Source organism: Lepidothrix coronata, unplaced genomic scaffold (genome assembly GCF_001604755.1).
Source record: "Lepidothrix coronata isolate B3197 unplaced genomic scaffold, Lepidothrix_coronata-1.0 Scaffold8, whole genome shotgun sequence".
Classification (NCBI taxonomy): domain Eukaryota; kingdom Metazoa; phylum Chordata; class Aves; order Passeriformes; family Pipridae; genus Lepidothrix; species Lepidothrix coronata.
The window spans coordinates 5,596,161-5,611,831 of NW_016690188.1; the positions used below are offsets into that span (position 1 = coordinate 5,596,161).

The 15,671-nt window shown below is 45.8% G+C and overlaps 1 protein-coding gene across 2 annotated transcripts in view; it reads right to left on the reverse strand.

Moving 5' to 3' along the window:
- Positions 1-15,594, reverse strand: part of SUFU (SUFU negative regulator of hedgehog signaling) — a 97,918-nt gene extending 82,324 nt beyond the window's left edge. For both annotated transcript variants that reach the window (XM_017803710.1, XM_017803704.1), the window contains exons 1-2: positions 15,398-15,594; positions 9,604-9,738 (exon numbers count right to left, since the gene is read on the reverse strand). In XM_017803710.1, the coding sequence (XP_017659199.1) occupies positions 9,604-9,738; positions 15,398-15,579 (317 nt within the window). In that variant the 5' untranslated portion in view covers positions 15,580-15,594. The remainder of the gene's footprint in view (positions 1-9,603; positions 9,739-15,397) is intronic.
- Positions 15,595-15,671: the final 77 nt, after the last annotated feature.

The window sequence follows — 15,671 nt, forward strand, 5'->3', positions numbered from 1 at the left end:
ACATCTCTACAAAGTACGCAAAACCAAACAGCCAGACAGAACAGAAGGATGTACAGGTGCTCACAGTAATCAAGTTTCAGTAGAAGCACAACTGTATTACCAGACACCAGACAACCCACACAGGAGAGGCTTATTTAAAGTACCTTCATTTTGTGAAAAGCTCAGTCTAACCCATTATCTTTATAGGCATGAAAAAATCTAACCACAATTTAGCCGTAAAATTAAGTACTTTACTAGAAATTGTTAGCCATAGATAAATTCTATGTATTTTAGATTAAGAATTTTAAAAGTAGAGTGTTAGCTCTCATATATTTTAGCTCTCGTAAAGAACCCATATATTTTAGTAAGGTTGGAAGTTCCCAAGGGAAAGTGCATAGTTTATAATTTCTTGAAAAGATTTGTCACAGGCAAGAATTTTGATAAAACAGAGACGGTTGCTTGCACCCATGAAGAGATGATAAAAGTGAGAAAGAAGACAAAACAGATGAGACAAGACTGGGTTTAGGTCTTGAACCAGGTCCAGAAGGCAGAAAACTGCACCAGAACCACGGAGTCAAGGGAAAAACAAGTGATTTGAGGGGGGCATGCTGTGGGGGAAAATGGGGTGGGACACGTGAAGTAATCCTTGAATCTGTAATTAGAGAATGGTATAAAGTTATGAAACCTGTGTGATTCCAGATGCACCCTCTGGGATTTTCTCCAATGGACCTGGCACTGCAATAACTGTGTGTCCTTTTTGACTTTCTATACTCAAAATGAGTCTAGAGAGTTTCTTCTCTGACTTTTCAGCATCAATGAGACAAATCCATTAAAAACCAGATCTTGTCCCCCCTGCAGCTAAACTACTCATTCCAACTCTGACAGATTCTCAAATAAGCTATCATTAAAAGAAAATATCTTTTTTTGTCACAGAATTCCCTAATTCCATTGTCTCTTCCTTCCCACTCTGCCATGAACCTTCTCCTTCCCTCTGCCTGACAAAAGACCAAACAAAAAATAAGCATTACATTCGTGGTCAGTCTTTGATAGACAAACAAAACCTAGGAAGAAAAAGGAAGCCCAGAGTATGGTCCCCACCTGGGACTCTCTCTCCTCCAAGTCCTAACTCTTGTACCTCTTTCCTAAACTGATGCTCACTAATATCCTCATCCACGTTATTCCCTTTAGCTGGGGCAGATGCTCCACCTCCAGCAACTGTATGAAGAAGAAAGATTTCTTCAGTACACTGGCTTAAGTTCAATTCCCCCAGATGAAGCCAAGGCAACACAAAGCAGGAAGTTATGGAGACCTAGAAGAAGCCTTTCAGGGTGACTGTAAACCTCTACAAACAACCCTTCACATCATCAGCATCACAAAGTCTGACCCAGGAACAGAACCACTGTTTCCTGATCTTCAGTTTGAGGATATGTCCCCAGCACTCAACCTTATTTCCCTGTTCCATGTGCTGAAGTAGCTACCACACAGCCATCCCTGACACAGCAGGTGTCCTTTAACTTCAGAGCTAACAGCCTAGAAAACAGAACAAGGATGAATAAGGAAGGGTTTACATATCTATGCAATTATTTAAGAAAGTCCTCAGGTTCCTCTGTGTGAAATATGCTTCAACATTACACTTGAAAGCAACTGGACACCATGAAAAATGGAAGAAAACCTTGACTTTTAAACTATTTTCTTTGAATTCCAGGCTCAACTCCCAAACTAAAGTGATTTGATCTTTAATCTCTCAAGGTAGACATACTGAATTCTAAAAATCTTGTCTGAAATATGGATCCACAACAAACACCACCTCTCTCTAACTTACTGTCTTCCAAAAGGCCCCCTATTGTATCCCATTTTCATGAAAACAAAGAGGGGCAGAGTCAGTCTTCACCATTTTTAAAGCATTCACTGTCACTTTGGAGTTTGGTGTAATATTTCAGCAGTTCTTTAGGCATGTGGTTTATAAATCACTTAGGGACCCATTAAATAGCAAAATTTAAGGCTAAAGGCTGGCAAGCTGAGGGCAGTGAGCTTTTACATTTATGAAAGGCTACAGAACTAAGAGGCCACTAAAGTGACAGCTGTCAGCACCACTCTGTCCCATATTCATGCAGGTTCAAAGGAGAAGCCAGCACGCACTCAAAAGAAAGAGAGCACTCGTTCCAACTTTCAGGCTATTTTCTAAATACTCTTTTCAAACTCCTTTTATACTCAGAAAAAGCCTTCCAGAAAACATCCACCCCTCTGCAAGCCTTGCATTTGTTACCTGATCCAGTTTTGCGCTCCTTTTTCTTCTACCCGGCTCTAACAAGCATCCTTGCCCTTTTACAAGTTAAGATCATTCAGAGGATCTATACAAGCAAGCAGAACACAAGCTGGACTGGAGATCTTGAAAGGCTCATGCTTACCCTCACCTTTAATAGGGAGGCACCACCCACAGAGACAACACATTATCCCGGCATGCACCGCTCCCTCCTGATCCAAATGGTAAGCAGCACAAATCAAAAGGACCACAGCAAGTTGGAACCTGTTGTCTCAGCGGGTGGTACCCTGCATCTGTAATAGAGATGAAGGCAGCTGTAATCTCTTTGGGTTTATGCAAATGGGATGCTGCACTTCAGCTCCTGGCCAGCCACCATGGAAAAAAACAAAACCAAAAAAACCCCAAACCCCACCACACTTGTCAATCTGAGGATGGTGTAGTAAACATCAAAACACAGCTGATCTGTTTCTTCTTGGGATGTGGGAAGGCCACAAATAAAAATCTTATCTCTTAACCCAGTCATAACTTAAGCTTTGCTTTCTATCGTAGCTCTGAATTACAATCCTGCAATTTTAATACAAATAAGACTATTGAAGGTGTTCAGGAATTCTATCACATCATGGTTTTCATTTTCCATGTACTTCTTTAAATTGTTAACAAAAAGGGTGAGCACTGAAATGCCAGAACAGTTAAGTGAAGATTCAGCCTTGGCCTTAGAGCAAACTGGTGACAGAAGTCAGTCTGATGAAAACACACATCCCTTCTTAGCTCCCTGGACAACCCTACAAACCCCTGTGTCAGCACAATCCAGGGCTGGAATACATCCTGGCACTGCAGTACCACAGAATGGATAAGGCTGGAAGAGACCACAGTGGGTCACTTGGTCCAACCTCCTGCTCAAGCAGGGTAATCCTAGAGCATATGGTACAGAACTGCAGCCAGACAGTTCTTGAATATCTCCAGTGAGGGAAACTCCACATCTTCTCTGGGCAATCTGTTCCAGTGCTTGGTCACCTGCACAGGAAGTTGAATATGAATTCTTCCTCATATTCAGGTGGAACTTCCCATGCGTCAGTTTCTGCCCATTGCCTCTTGTCCTACTGCTTGGCACCACCGAGAAAAGTCTGGCACCATCCTCTTGACATCCTCCCTTCAGACACTTAGACAATGATGAGGTCCTCTCTCAGACATTTCTTCTCCAGGTTGAACAGGTCCAGCTCTCTCAGCCTTTCCTCATAAGAGAGATGCTCCAGTTCCTTAATCATCCACATGGACTCACTCCATGTCTCTCTTGTACTGAGGAGGACAGAACTGGGCACAGCACTTCAGATTGGGACTCACTAGGGCAGAGTAGAGGGACAGGATCACCTCCCTTGACCTGCTGGCAATCTCTTCCTAATGTACCCCAGGATACCATTGGCCTTCTTGATCACAAGGACACACTGCTGGCTGATGCACAGCTTGTTGTCTACCAGGACCCCCAGGTCATTCCTGCAGAACTAAATTCCAACAGGTCAGCCCCCAACCTGTACTGGTGTCTGGGGTTATTCCTCCCCAGTTGAAGGATCCCGCATTTGCCTTTGCTGAATTTCAGACAGTTCTTCTCTGCCCATCCCTCCAATCTGTTGAGGCCCTTCTGAAGGGCTGCACAGCATTCTGGGGTATCACAAAATCAGAGAATCACAGAATATGCTGACTTGGAAGGAACCCACAAGGATCACTGAGTCCAACTCCTGGCCCTGCACAGGACCATCCATCCCCAAGAGCCACACCATGTGCCCGAGAGTATTATCCAAGCGCTTTTTGAACTCTGTCAGGCTTGGTGCTGTGACCACTTCCCTGGGGAGCCTGTTCCAGCACCCAACAACCCTCTGGATGAAGAACCTTTTTCTGATAGCCAACCTAAACCTCCCTGAGGCAACTTCAGGACATTCCCTCAGATCCTGTCACTGGTCACCACAGAGAAGAGATCAGTGTCTGTCCCTCCTGGCAGCTTTGTGTCATAAGTGAACTTGCTGAGGAGGCATCAACCCCTTCAACCAAGTCATTGATGGAGAAGTTAAACAATATTGGGCCCAGTATTGAACCTTGGGGGACACCACTAGTGACAGGCCTCCAACTAAACCCTGTGCCACTGATTATGGCCCTCTGGCTGTTCAGCCAGTTTTCAATCCACCTCACTGTCCACTCATCCTGAGTTTGCCTATGAGTATGTTGTGAGAGACAATGTTGAAAGCCTTGTTGAAGTCAAGGTAGACAATATCCACTGCTCTCCCTTCACCCATCCAGGTAGTTGTTTCATCCTGGAAAGCCAGGTTGGTCAAGCCCAATTCACCTTTAGTGAATCCATGCTGACTGTTCCTGATCACCTTTTTGTCATCCTTGTAAATAGAGACAGCCTCCAGAATGAGTGGCTCCATCACCTTTCCAGGGATTGATGTGAAGCTGACTGACTCATAGTTCCCTGGGTCCTCCTTCTTGCCCTTTTTGAAAACTGAGGTGACATTTCTTTTATTCCAGTCTTCAGGCACCGAACCCCACAACCTTCCAAAGACAATCGTGAACGGCCTAGTTATGCTGTCTACCAGCTCCCTCAGCACTCGTGGATGCATCCCATCAGGGCCCATGGATTGTGGATATAAGGTTTTCCTTGGTGTTCTATAACCCAGTCCTCCTTAACCAAGACAAAGTCTTCCTTCCAACATTCCTATAGCCTGGTCTCCTGGGCCAGAGATTCCTAGAGGCTGGTCTTGTCAGTGAAGACCAATGCAAAGATGGCCTTCAGCAGTAGCTGAAGCTGATGTTGCCACTGATGGAGTCAGATTCTGGCTAAGTCTGCTGATGCTGCCCTCCTCAAGCACCTGTTCTCCACGTGGAGCTGTAAAATTAAGTACTTTTTTAGAAATTGTTAGCCATAGAATTTATGTATTTTAGACTAAGCATTTTAGAAGGAGAGTGCTAGCCATAAAACCCATGTATTTTAGTAAGGTTGGAAGTTCTCAAGGGAAAGTGCATAGTTTATAATTTCTTGTGAAGATTCTTTACAGGCAAGAATTTTGATAAAAACAGAGATGGTTACTTGCACTTGTGAGGAGGCAGATAGAAAGCGAGAAAGACGATAAAACAGGTCCACGGGACTGGGTTTAGGCCTTGAACCAGTTCCAGAAGGCAGGAAGCCGTGCCAGAACCAAGGAGTCAAGAGAAGAACATAGCAAGAAAGACATTAATGCCCGGCATCAGGGGTTGCTTTATGACCTTTGAAGCAATTCAAGGGGGTGGGTGGAAAATGGGCTGGAACAGGTGAGATAATCCTTGAATCTGTAATTAGAGAGTTGTTTAAAGTTATGAAACTTGTGTGATTCGGGCTGCATACTTTGGGATTTTTTCTGATGCACCTGGCGCTGAAATAAATGTGTGTGCTTTTTGCCGACGGCCTGGCATCGGAGCACGAATCTGCAATTGCCAGCTGAGGCACGGTGCTTTGTGCAGATGCACAGGGATACGTTCCCTACTGCTGGCATTGCTGTGGGTGTTGCTGCTGGCAAGGGGTGCAGAAGGGCACAGGACCCGTCATCTCCTCTCCTGCAACGGAACTGGCCAGATGGTCCCTGCCCGCTGACACGCTGCACACACACTCACCACTGCAGTGCAGAATCTCCTCAGAAAGCAAGAACAGTCTGATAAAAGGCTCTACTTTAACCCTGCTGAATAGATTCAAGAAGTTACACATTTGTTTTGATTTGAAAGGAGATAAAAAAAAAGCTAAAAACAGAGTATAACTTGCAAAAGCATCCTGGAAGGATTTCTGCTGCCATTCAAGTTGTGCAACATATTCAACTGGAGAGACTTATTTCCATGCAAGCAGCTTGGCATGAAATCCCACCGAAAGGCCTGTGGTTCCCTAATGCTGTCATGACGTCATGATTTAGGATTTTTAGAGCTATCAACCCAGCACAGCTGGTGTCATGGTTGCAATTATACCATGAAACACTGAGGGGTTTTAAATGAAAAAGGTTTCCCTGTTCGGAATTCTTAGATTTCTTCCATGTTATTCTGTGGATTCTTAAAGCCAGACCAGTTCTGTAAGCAGAGCATAGCTGACATTTAAGCAGAGCAGGAAACAGTGCTGCTTTAACTGAAAATAAATCTGTCAACAAGGAGGCACAGGGAGAGCTCCACTTCAGACTTTTCAGGTTCTTATTAAAAAATATAAATTAAAGTCAACATTTTCACATTATTTGCTACATCTGTTTGCTATTCCATTATAAATAAAAATACAGGGGGCTCTAATTCAGTGTTAGTTCACTCAACAAAATCGAAAAGTCCTTTTCATTTAATACTGCATTATAATTGTTCTAGATTGTACTGTATTACCAGAGGAGGCCCACAAGAAATAAGCTATGCATTACCCAAAGTCAAGACGGACAACTAAAAAGACCTTTGTCAGTTCTTCCCTTTCTAAAGGATGAAGGACAGCAAGGTTATGGAAGCACATCCCTATTGTAGGAACCTTGCTGACTGTCACAAGCAGATCCATCTCTCCAGTCTTTGCAGAAAGAGCTGAGAAACAAAAAAACCCACAGACTCACTCCTATCTCCGGGGGTCAGGGCAGATGAGCAGAGTTCAGTGCCACACCAGCTTTAAAGGAAATATGGCAAAGATTTAAACAACTTCCCTGTCACCCTATGTTCCTGCCAACCATTCTGCAGCATGTTTTACCTGGGACAGTAGAACCCCAAAGCCCTTCAAGCAACAAAGAGACTGATACCCATTTTCTTAAACAAAAGCTTTATTAAACTCCCTGTTGGAGAACAAGAGCTTCCTGAGTGCACAGGAAATCCACCACACTCCTGCAGTGTGCACTAGGTCTGGTCTGGTGAAGTGCAGTTCCCATTGCCATCACATTTCAAGAGTAGTTGGCGAACAGCAATTGCTCTTGGGAGTAAGAATTGCTGGCAAGTGCTCAGCTCCTTTGAAAATCGTCTCTCGGGCAGTCTACAGTGCTCACCTACCTGGTGATAACTTCGGCTTCAGTGTTTTAAGAGATGTGTAGGTCTTGACAGGTCTACCACATGCATAATTGTATATTAAGACTTTTGGACACAAGAGCAGAACCCACCCACTTGACAGCACAAGTAGTATTAAGTTTTGTAGCCCCAAGAATGAGGCCAAATTAAAGGTGACTGCAGACAGCTTAACATCTCAGGGCAAGTGCTCTGGAGCCAGGAAGGCTGTTCCGGCCACACAGAGAGAAGGGAAACATATGCACGTACTCAGGACACAGAGATCACTTTGATGGATCTGAGCAGGCCTGTGCTGAAGAGGTTGCAGCCAATATCCCAAAAGCAGCACAGCAATGATGGCTTACTATTTGCATGCAGTGCCCAGCTGCAGCAGCCTCTGGCAGTGTGGTGCCAGGGGCAGCCAAGGCACACCAGCTCCCTTAAGCTTCTGCCCAGGATCACATCCAGGCAGGGCAGTCGGGGACTTCAGACCTCCCAAAGCATGGCACAGGCTTTCCTCCTGCTTCATTCAGCAAGCCTTGGAAATCACCTGCAGCTTGTGTCTAGAGATGGGAGTTTAATTCCTGTGCCCTGAAACCAGCAAAAGGCATGTCCCACTACCCCAATCCAAATTTCCAGACCAAACCATATGACAGTATGAAGAGTTAGGAGGTCTCATGCCAGGAAGTGATGTAAAGTTGTGACATTCCACCTGTGTGACACTTTCGATCCTCCACCCCCAAGTTTTCCACTATAAAAGCACAACAGGTTTTAGGAGTGAGAAGTCAGAGCACGTACCAGGACAAAGGAAGCTGTGTCTTTACAGAATTTGCATCTTCATTCATAAAACCACAACACCCTTCATGTCTTCAGCTGAGACCCTCATGTCCACTCCCCGCTCTAACCCAAAACCATCAGAAAAGAGTCTGAGCAAAGAGAACAGTCTCATTATGGGAAAAACTCGGGCTGACAAGTCACCAAAGAAAATAAGTCAGCACAGCTCTACTCTCTCTAAAATCAGTCTCATCACAAGGTGGGCAAACATAGGTCATCTAATCTTGGCAACCTCAGATTTTCAGTGGCATAGATGAAATATCACGATCTGAGAACAAAGGCACCATGTGAAGGCCTGCATGTCCATGCTAGGGTCTCTTGCAGAAGCAAGGGAAGGAAGCCTTTAATTTCATTTCTTTCACTTGCCCTACTTTTCCTCTGCCCCTGCTACTAATGACTGGAGTTAGTTGTTAGACGTGTTGGTTAAATGTCCCAGGCACATCCCTGTGACACTGGAGTCCTGTATAAACTCCAGTCTTAAGAGACTTGTCTTCTGAAAAGCAGTTCTGTAATCACAAACACAAGGAGGAAAAACAAAACAGGAGAAACTGCCTTGAGGACATGGGTAAGGTTAAAGAGACTGCCTGACTGCTGCTGTTGCAAGAGAAGCATTTGGGTGAAAAAAAAATGGTGGCTGAATCTTAACCAAGACAAACAAAAGGAGGAAAGCTTGGGTGAGCAAACTGGGGCCTTTGCTGCAACATTCGTCAAGGACATTTACCCTGCAACTATGAAACAATGCATAGAGAGTTTCAATAAACAGCAACAGCAGAAACTTTGTGGCATTTCTGGCTGGATAAAAGGCCATGTTCACAGCCCTGAGATCATGTCTGCTTAGCTACTGCTACTCACTTTAACTGGAGTTAGGAAGCAAGGTCAATTAAAGAAAGACAAGGGTAAGATTAGCTCACGCTGCCTGCTTGGTCTAAAACAAAATGTCTGCTAGAAACCATCCATACCAAGAAGCTAAGATAATAATTTAATTACTGGAGAAAAGACAGTCAAATAATTAGAATTTTAGGCTTCTAATACACAAATTGGCACTTTATACAGCAGCCACTGGGGTGGCAGCCTGCTGACAGTAACACTGCTGCGCCAGCAATAGCAAAAATGCCCTTACAGCAGTTTTCCAGAGGAAGGCATTTAACATGCACAGGGAGGGGTCAGGATTTAGGCGTATGACCATAACAGACTACCAAGAGTGAAAAACACAACAAGACAGACAGTTAAAAGAAAATTTCCCAACCAGCTAAAAGAAATAAAAAAAAACCTCTAACAAAAAAACACTCGACTTAACACTGAAAAGAAATATATTGCATACAAAGCCTGCAGAGGGGAACATAGAAATTCTTCCACATAGAAGAACAGGCAAACCTCATCCTTTGTGAGACCAGGGCTGGGCTATTCTCAGCAGAAAACCAGCTGTTCAAATAATATGAACAGCAGGACAGGGTTTTACCTACATGGCCCCAAAATGCAACACAAAACACAACATGCAGCTACAGAACTTGAATGGCACTTACTCATGTACCCTGTTGTCTCCATACAAGTCACTTAACCCAAAGCTGACGTAGTGCCAATGCTCAGGAACATTCAGTGCTGGATTTCCCAGGTTTCTGTACATGCTAACATAGTCCAGAGGGTCAGGTCCTCCCAACCTGCATTAAAAACAGAAAGATTACTAGGTAAGTTAGTTTATTCAAGACAAATAGCAAGTCTCCACAGGTGCTACAAGAGGTTGTACAAAGACCTGGTTTTAAACACAGCTAGTGACAAAAATTAAATTAGCATGCTCTAGTTACCTCCAAAAAAAAAAAATAATTGAGGAGAAAGGTTGGGTTAAGTCCAGAATGATTCAAGCACAGGAAGGCAAAGCGCATGTGTGCAACATACTACAATGTTTTAAAAGTTAAAGCATAAAAACCTCTGGAAAAATCATATTAAAGCTTCTACAAAACACAAAGAAAATTGGAAAACTGTACTAGTAAAGAGCAATAGCTGTATCTGCATTGCAACCTCTTAATTCAGTCCAGAGGCACATACCTCAAAAAAAAGTGATGCTATTCCTCAAAGTAGAATTTGAAAGGGCTAAGTTTTGAGGAGAGTACTCCATACTTCTGAACACAGAGAAAGAAGTTAAAAGAGTGGAGGAGAAAAACATTGATTCAGAAGAATTAGCACCATAACTTGTAAAATACACCACTTGCATTAATCAAGGAGTAAAGAGCATCACTGCATCCCCTGCTTCAACACTAGGATGTGTTCCTTAAAATAACATTACTTAAAAGTCAATGCAGTACAGCCAGGTCATGTTAAGCAGTAATCACCACAACCTGCATCCACCCTTCCTGTTACAAGGCACAGGGAAGCGAGGCCAGTGTGTCAGCAGAGAGCATGGCATGCTCCTCCTGCCACTCCTGTCACATCTGCCCGTTCAAGGCAGGACAACTCCCCACTGAGGGAAGGATCACACCACACTGTTTTGCTTGCAGTTCACTCTGTCAGTCATAAAACACCTACCACAAGCAGTTACTGAACGGTGTGAGCAGCTGTTTAACTGTTTCCTGACTACAGTTCACTTTGTTCTCAAGTAAAACTCTCAACTGCTCCAAATAAGAAAATCCAAATTAAGATGACCCCCCTTCATTGAAACCATACTGATTCCCCTCATCTGCATTGTCTGTTCAGACCCTGACACAATCATCCGCAGGTTGCAGGGCAGCCTGTGCTTCCTTTGCTAGCCCTGGGGGTTTGTGTATCACCATCAGGCAGTCTCTGTGGCTAGACAGATGGATCCAGCCCTAGTGCAGAGAGACACACTATTTGAAATCCTCTGCCACCTTCTTTTGCCTAACCTTATCAAGACTGTCCGAAGTAGCATATCAGCCTGTTATATTAAAGGCTCTTTCCACGGGTGGGCTGTGCTGCCTCCCTCCTACTGCTGCAGGAAAAAAAAGCAGAGTCTTTATCTAACAAGTGACTTTCCCTAGGACAGCTTCCACCCTCTGAAGTCACGTAAGGCCACCACGGTGGCTCCAGACCAGTTCCAGTTTCCCCAGCAGGTCAGTCAAGGATGCATCCCAGGATACTGGGGCAGGACAGAGGGGATGAGTAGCCCACCCCCAGTAATGGCACAGAAGTCCATTGGTGAGGGCTACATCACAACTATGCAGCCTTCTTGTATGACAAGAAGCATCTTCATGGAGTAAAAGGCAAACTGGTGAGCAAGGCCAGGGAATGCAAGTTAGAACCCGGGATGGAACAAAGTCTGATTCTCAGTAGCCACCTGGGAAACACTCATTCTCAAAATCTAGCAATAGTATGAAACACTCAGGAAAAAACAAGTCCCCTCTGACACACCCATTCCCCACTTGTTCCCTCTTGCCAGCACAAGGTTGCAGCGGAGGCTGGGATCTCTACCGCAAACACCCATTCAGGTGGTTCTGTTCAGAGTGTGGCACCAATGCCCTCGCCAGTACTCAGGCTCCCAGGGATCCATGATGGAAGTAGCCAAATGGAAGAAATTCCGGTCAGGACAATCACTCACTCCCAAGGAGTGGCAGTGAACAGCAGCAGCCACACACAATTACCACCCTGACTGGGAAGACTCCAGAGCAAGGGAGATCCATACACTGACCAGCAAACCAGTGTGAGAGATTAGTGAGTGGTCAGAGCAGTTGTGTAGGATTTGCAATGAAGGGACCACCTGATAAACAACCAGCACCTCCCACATGCAGAAAACCTGCTTCCAAACTGGGTTTAGTAACACCTTTAGATGTCAAACGATCCGTTCTGGAACACTGCTGACACAGGCACTCTGACATGGACAGCACACAAGACAAACCCTTACACTGCCCTTTTTCAGGACAGGGACTGTTCCACGAGTACATGCTTTTCCCTAGGCCTACTCAAAGGTATTTGGTCAGGTCTGATACAGATGGAAAGTCCTGCCTAGACTGCACCAGGTGAGGCAGACACCTCTCTCACTTCCATCAGCAGCCCTGTGTTTCCTTCCAAAGGCCAAACCTCTCTGGGCTATCCAGGAGGTGACCACAGCGATGCAGCACCAGCCTGCTCAGGGGAGTCAAATTCTGTCCTGTCCAGAGCAGACCCGGACAGAGTTCACTACCCACTGATTTACATGCTGCTCGATGACCCAAGCAGACTGCCTTTACTTCCTGAGAAATCTGGTAGGCTTGGAAGAGAGGTAAACAAAAAGCCTGCAATGGTGGTGACTAATTAAATTTTGAAAAACACATATCCAAGCCATATACCTATCCCAGAACCACTGCAACTGCAGGAGCATCCAGCAGGAGCTTTAAGCCAGCTACCTGGAGCACAGCTAGTAGTGTACCCAAGGCTCACCAAAGGTTAGTCAGCACAGATATTCATCCAGTTTCGGTGGCAGGTTTCACTGCTCCAAGGTTGGGCGCCACTGATGCCTATTGTGGTACATCCTCCCACCCACGGCTGCCGTGGCAGGGTTCGACCTTGAATCACAATCTACATATCAGTACATGGTTCACACAAAGAGCTGGAAGCGTTGGAGGATTTTATTAGGAAGAGCTGAACTTCAAAGCCAGAGGTACAGTACAAATTTGTTACATTCTCTATTCATGGAGCTCATTCACAAACAAGAAGGGCAGCCTCGGGGGAAACCCCCGGATTTGCATCTGCACCAAGAGTCTTCTTTTGACTGACGTTTAGAGCGCTCTGAAGTTTCTGTGGAAGTAGAAATGCAAAGCGGGCAGAGGAAATAGATCCACAATGGGAAAAAATTCAAAAATTCCCAGTTCATTCACCCCCGAGAAGTCCTCAATGCATGGTTCATAGTCACTTCCCAGCAGGTGACAACAGGACTGCTTTTCACAGCTACCTTTTGATAACCCTTCAGAAGTAATCCACAATCCCCAAGTGGCTGCAGACCACAGGTCAGTGCACTGTTTTTTGAATATATGGCCTAAATTCAAGACAGGTGATGAAAAACCAACAGTCCAGCCCAAAGTATGCCTGTTTCAAAACCTGTCACAAAGGAAAGTACATATTTGCTTGTTTCAGCAGCAATTCTATGCAACAAGATATTTCACTTAAAGATACTCAACCATGTTTTATAATAAAAGCGGACACTGGACATCAATAGAGAAAAACTTCATCTCAGCACATGGCCTTTATAAACACAGCCAGAAACTCTTCAAAAAGATTGAATCACAAACTCTCTCCCAAGATATGCAAACAGCATTTAGAAAAAAGACTAGTTCCATTAAATAACTCACATGGCTAAACTCCTCCATGTAATAGGCATGGAGTTCTGCAGATTCTCCAACATTAAGGATCTGCTCTGACACGCAAGCTGAGGACTATGATTTCAGCTACCAGAACAAAAAAAAAAACACCTCTGTTAACCATAGAGAAACTGATACATATAATTAAAAGCTGATTTAGTGTTACAATATTTCTCCTAAGGCAGGGAACTTAGTTCAGCAATTTCCTCTTTTAATCTAAACCAGCTAATAGCTGGCAGCTCGGGCAGAGGAGGACAGATTAGCAGAGAGTGAGCTGTGGCAGAAGTCATTTTACCAGACTTCACAAAACCAAGCTCCAAGTTTCACCTTACAAAGGAAGAGAAAGTATGTGCAGTGTCCACATAGGCTTCACCTTGCACAAGAATTTCCTGCACAGGATAGCAGTAAGAATCTCACCTCTGGTTTCTACAAGCAAAGCTCTCGGCTCTTGCTGCTGAGTTGACAGTCGGAAGAACCACTACGTGGAAAGTGCCAGGATAAACAGGCCTTCACATTACTTCTTACTTGCAACCTGCCATTACTGCCAATAGCAGTTTTTCCAGTGTTTGAGCTCCAATTGAAGTGAAATCCTAATCAATCCCTTAAGCAAACAAGCACCAATGTTTCTTCCCAAACAAGGGTCTCTGCCATTTTTCAATATATACCTAAATTTCCCTCAACCCCCACAAATCTTACATCACTCTAGTCAGTGTTGTTTTAAGCTGTTGACAGGAAAGAAGTGCTGACTCCCAAATCGAGATGACTGGAAACTCCTCAGGACTGAATATCTGAGATTAGAAATGGGTATAAAAACAGACTGATCAGACCATCACCAAAGTACTGATGCACACAATCAGGAAATTATTTGTATTTTGAAGTCTCAGATTTGCAACATCTCAGCCCATTGTGTCAGTTTAAGTACAATCCCCCCCCCAAGCAATAAGGGCTAAGAGTACTGTGAAAACCAACAGCAATAGCTTGTGTGTCAAAGCAGCATCAGGGAGGATGTTATTCTGCTGTTCCTCAGGAATCTAACCAGAGTTAAAATGAACTGTAAATAAAGAAGCTGAGCATTGACTAAAGTTTTTCCAAGTGGTGGAGTAGGGACTGGTCAATGTCAGGTACAGCAAACTCTCGGGGGTGACTTTATCGCACTCCTTAGGCCCAGAAGAGGCGGTTGAGCAGCAAAGTGATAGTAAAAAGCAAAAGGAACTCCTCTTCACATGAGGTTAGATGCTAGACACTTACTCCATAGCTAAACATCCGAGTGCTTCCTTCATGCCACTCTCCCACATAAACAAAGGCTGTTCCCGGTGTCAGACACTGTGTCAGCAGACACTGAGCAGCAGATTCACAGTCTGCGATAACACATGGCTATGCAAGGCCAAGAGGAGCTGGCACTGCCCCGTGGGCTTTACGGGTATGCACAGCGTGTGTCCGGCCTGGGGCCGGAATGCGGGATCACTCCGGTCAGTGCCGGCCACACTGGAACCCCAAGCTCCCGGATACAAGATAGAGCTCGTGGCTCCTGTCCAGAAGGGGAAACTCCAGCCCCTCACCCTCTGTGGGAATCCTCCAACGAGTAACACACACTCCCCTTTTGTACGACCTGCCCCAGCCACGGCCTTCATCAGCCACCTCTCATTCATGGACCCTTCAAATCACCCCAGAAGCCCCAATACACCCTCCTGTCTTCACTGCAACCCTCCCTACAGCCTTCCCCCCTATTGCCAGTGTATCCTCCCTAGGACGCCCCCAAACACACCGCCTGGACACCCAATGCATTCCCAACGCCTCCATCCCATCCCGGCCACAAGAGTATCTCACCCCAAACTCTGGGCACAGCTCGCGGTCCCTCTCCCCTTGCTAGGACCCTATCCAGCCCTGCGGCCTCACTCCCTGCAACGTCCCCAGCCCCACTGCTGCTCCCAACCCCACTGCTCCTCCCAAACCCTCTCCTATCCCACACAAGGCGCCGGCCCCACCGCTTCCCCCAGCTCCACGCGAGACCCCGGCCCCATCCAGGCCGCCTCACCAGTACTTGAGGATGGCGGTGACCTGGAGCGGGTTGGGCTGGTCGGGGTAGAGGCGGCGGCACTCGCCGTAGATACCGTGCAGCCCCGGCGGGAACAGAGACGGGAAGGACCCGGACGCGGAGCCAGAGCCGGACCCCGGCCCACCCGCGGGGGGCCCCCCGCCCTGCCGCACGCCCTCCATGTCCTGGAGACGACTGGTCCCGGCGGATCCCGGCTGGTCCCGACCCCGCTCTGCTCCCGCCCGGCGCTCCCGGCCCGGCCCGGCCCGGCCCG